This window comes from Labeo rohita, unplaced genomic scaffold (genome assembly GCF_022985175.1).
Source record: "Labeo rohita strain BAU-BD-2019 unplaced genomic scaffold, IGBB_LRoh.1.0 scaffold_663, whole genome shotgun sequence".
In the NCBI taxonomy this organism is placed as follows: domain Eukaryota; kingdom Metazoa; phylum Chordata; class Actinopteri; order Cypriniformes; family Cyprinidae; genus Labeo; species Labeo rohita.
In genome coordinates this window covers 13,142-17,542 of record NW_026129594.1, presented here as the reverse complement: position 1 = coordinate 17,542, position 4,401 = coordinate 13,142, and the positions used below count along the sequence as shown (strand labels likewise).

The 4,401-nt window shown below is 51.2% G+C and overlaps 1 protein-coding gene across 1 annotated transcript; it reads left to right on the top strand.

The window, feature by feature from the left end:
* Positions 1 to 1,705: 1,705 nt before the first annotated feature.
* On the top strand, positions 1,706 to 3,057 carry LOC127161538 (chromobox protein homolog 2-like). Its single transcript, XM_051104280.1, has 2 exons — positions 1,706 to 2,195; positions 2,305 to 3,057. Exons 1-2 carry the CDS (start codon positions 2,133 to 2,135, stop codon positions 2,695 to 2,697), a joined length of 456 nt encoding a protein of 151 aa, XP_050960237.1. The 5' UTR covers positions 1,706 to 2,132; the 3' UTR covers positions 2,698 to 3,057.
* The last annotated feature ends 1,344 nt before the right edge of the window (positions 3,058 to 4,401 follow it).

The following is a 4,401-nucleotide window of genomic DNA, read 5'->3' as shown; positions in this document are numbered from 1 at the left end:
CGTCCTTGTATCGACTATCGTGCCCTTAACGAACTTACCATCAAGTACCGCTACCCGCTCCCACTCGTCCCTTCGGCCCTGGAGCAGTTACGTTCAGCCAGGATCTTCACTAAACTGGACTTGAGGTCAGCCTACAACCTCATCAGGATCCGCTCCGGGGACGAGTGGAAGACGGCCTTCTCCACGACCAGCGGACACTACGAATACTTGGTAATGCCCTTCGGGCTAGCCAATAGTCCTTCCTACTTTCAGGCCTTCGTTAATGAAGTGTTCCGAGATATGCTCAACCGATGGGTAATCGTCTATATTGACGATATTCTCATATACTCCAGCTCCTACGCCGAACACATCACCCACGTCCGGGCTGTTCTACAACGCCTCATCTCTCATCAGCTTTACGCAAAAGAAGAAAAGTGTGAGTTCCATCTCGATAAGATCTCCTTCCTTGGATACATCATCAGCCCTGAGGGGGTGGCCATGGACGAACGCAAGGTCAACGCTGTCCTGAACTGGCCACGTCCGACCACTCTCAAAGAACTCCAACGGTTCCTCGGATTCTCAAACTTCTACCGACGTTTCATTCGAAATTTCAGTTCCGTGGCAGCACCGCTCACCGCCATGGTAAAGAGGGGAGCCTCACGCCTCACCTGGTCTCAATCGGCACTCCAGGCCTTCGATGAATTACGTCACCGCTTCACCACCGCACCCATTCTCCACCATCCCGACCCCGACAGTCCTTTTGTGGTGGAGGTGGACGCCTCAAGCACAGGAGTCGGGGCTGTGCTCTCCCAACGCCATGGAGAACCAGCCAAGATGTTCCCGTGTGCCTTCTTTTCACATAAACTGAGCCCCGCTGAAATTAACTATGACGTGGGTAATCGAGAACTACTAGCAATCAAATTAGCTCTAGAAGAATGGCGGCACTGGCTTGAGGGCTCCAAGCACCCCTTCACCGTCCTGACGGACCACAAGAACCTTGAATACCTCCGTTCGGCTAAGCTCCTGAATCATCGGCAGGCCCGCTGGGCATTATTCTTTTCAAGGTTTAATTTCTCCGTCACCTATAGGCCCGGCTCTCAGAACACCAAGGCCGACGCCCTCTCACGCCTCCACGAGCCCGAACCCCCATGTGACAACCCAGAACCCATACTACCTCCCTCCTTGATCTTAGCACCTGTGACCTGGGACCTCATGACCGAAATCTCAGAAGCCCAAGTACAAGATCCTACACCCGCGGAATGTCCACCTAACCTGGTCTATGTCCCTCTAGCTCTCCGTCCACGGGTGCTCACCGAAGTACATCACATCCCCAGCTCAGGTCACCCCGGGATAGAGGCCACGCTGCAGCTGTTGAATAATCGATTTTGGTGGCCAGGTCAACGCTCCGACACCATCCAATTCATCAACAAATGCACCACTTGTAACATATCCAAGGTACCTCACCGCCTTCCCGCTGGACTGCTGCAGCCCTTGCCCGCGCCACAACGCCCATGGTCTCATATCGCCGTCGACTTCGTCACGGATCTTCCCCCCTCGAACGGTTATACCACTATCCTGTCCATAATCGACCGTTTCTCAAAGGCCTGCCGCTTCATCCCATTAGCCAAACTCCCCACGGCCATGGAGACCGCAGAGTTACTGTGCAACTGGGTTTTCCGACTTTACGGCCTCCCAGAAGACATCGTTTCGGACCGCGGGCCTCAATTCTCCTCACGTCTCTGGTCAAGCTTCTTCAGCCTCCTTGGAGTTAACGTGAGTTTGACTTCAGGATATCATCCCCAGGCTAATGGTCAAGTAGAGAGGTTAAACCAGGAGTTGACCCGCTTCCTCCGCACCTATTGTCATGACCAACAGAACACCTGGAGTCGATATCTCTTCTGGGCTGAATACGCCCAGAACTCCCTGCGCAAACCCTCCACTCAACTCACCCCGTTCCAGTGCATCCTAGGCTTCCAGCCCCCTCTCTTTCCCTGGTCAGGGGAACCCTCCAACCTACCCGCGGTCAACTCCTGGTTTCAGCAGAGTGAGAGGACTTGGAACCAGGCCCACGTCCATCTTCAGAGCGCCATCCGTCGCACTAGAGTGCAAGCCGACCGAAGACGTCGTCCTAACCCTCCCTACGAGCCCGGGCAATGGGTGTGGCTCTCTACCCGGGACCTGCGCCTTCGTCTGCCTTGCAGAAAGTTAAGCCCCAGGTACGTGGGTCCGTTTCAAATCATTAGACAAATTACACCAGTTTCATTCAGATTAAGACTGCCGTCTGAATACCGTATCTCACCCACTTTTCATGTTTCCCTGTTAAAGCCCGCTGACAGTCCGGAAAGGGGAGAGATCCTAGATGAGACCGCCTCCCAGGGACCTCCCCCCATCATCATCGACGGCGAGGAGGTCTATCAAGTCAGAGCCATCCTGGACTCTCGGCGCCGGCGAGGTCACCTCCAATATCTGGTCGATTGGGAGGGGTTCGGCCCAGAAGAAAGATCCTGGGTCCCTGCCACAGACATTCTCGACCCCTCCCTCACCGTCGACTTCCACTCATCTCATCCGGATCGACCAGCTCCCCGTGGAAGAGGTAGACCCCGGCGCCGGCCTCCTCCTCGCGCCAGGAGTCGCTCGCAGGGGGGGGGCTCTGTCACCACCGCGGTCTCTGTGGCTCCCTCTAACCACTGTCAGCGGGAACCCTCCCCGGAGTTCTAACACTACATTTCCCATCATACCGTACCTGGGGCGCCCACTTCCGGTTCCGGGTCGCTCGTAGTGCTTCCTCTCTGGCGGCCATTTTAGGCTGCCGGCCGGAGACGCTCTCTGCGAAGTTTGGTTAGCTTGACTATCATCCTGAGCGTTTTCATTTCTAGTGTTTTTCCCGTTGCCGATTGGACTGTGTATTCTCGTGTTTTGATTTATTGCTGCCTGCCCCGACCTTCTGCCTGGACTTTCGTTTATTCTTCGGATTACCCTTATTGCACAGATTGCTGGTGATTAACTCTGCCTGTTTGACTTCGAGTTTGCCAATAAACGTATCGCAAATGGATCCCACGCCTCCCGAGCAGTCACTGACCACACCTACATGTTCCAAACAAATTTCAGATTAAATTGCTACATTGTCAAACACACAGCCCCCATCATATATCAATATCACTTACGCCTACATCTTCAGGTGTCGCCGCCATTCCGTTAACTGAATGACTGAACTCCGTCAGATACTTTGACTCCGTGCTTCCTGTAATGAGAGCTGTCAATCAAGGTACAAGGATGTCCCTGTGGGTGTGATTACGATGAAAGTGACCAATCATAAGAGAGTCAGTGCCCTCCTTGGTTTCCGCCCCCAAATTGTCAAAAATCATCTAGACTCGAGGGAGCAGAAATCAGCTGAGCGAGGAGAAATCCACTGCGCGAGCAAAACAGCACTCCGCGAGCAGAAGCCCGCTGCGCGCGAGCAGGATTCCACTGTACAAGCAGAGTTAACCTATGAGAGTATGCCAGGCGCTCGCGCGCAGCTGCCTGTACACCTCTCGGTTGTTGAATTTGTGCGCGAGTACTTTTATCATGCCAGCTGAAGGTTCATTTTTGCGCGTGTGAAATAACATAATGTGCTCGTGAGCATGTCTTACACGCTCATAACTTTTGACTAAAAAATAACGCCATACCCCTCCCTCCCAGCCACATGAAGCCAGAAGTCCCGGCAGCGCTGCGTGTTCAGCTCCTCTGCCTGCACCTCCAGCACCATGCAGCCCATAGATAAAGAAGCAGCTCCTCTAATATATACTAATAATCTAACACTCTACTACAGTAGTCTATATATCATACATCCATACCTATCCACATTTATACTTTTCCACATTCATACCTAAAAGCTTTCTTATTTCTTATATTATATTCTATATATTAATCCTGTACTATCTAAGAATCTGAACAATGCATTCATAGTATTATGGCCCGAATCTGAGTTTAATATACTTTCTAATGATAACTCTTTCCTCTCTGTCCTCCATACCACTTCTTGAAACAACTCCCTTTCCTCTTCATACTTCCTACAGTTAGTAACTACATGCTCAACTGTTTCATCTTGACCGCACCACTCACACAATCCTGTTGGATGTTTAAATACTAGTTGAAGTGTTTTATTCAGACCTGTGTGCCCAATTCTTAATCTTGAGATTATCATTTCCTCTCTCCTTGTTTTTCCCCTACTCATTCCTTTTCCAACTTTCCTTTGTATTGCATATAAATGCCTCCCCTTAGTCTCATAATCCCAGTACTGTTGCCATCTCTGCATCACTTTCTCTTTTATTACAGACTTAATTTCACTTATACTATGAGCTAATAATCTGACATCTACTGCTACCACCTCCACCCTAATTCATCCCTAACACATCCCTGCATTCCATCCTATCACATATA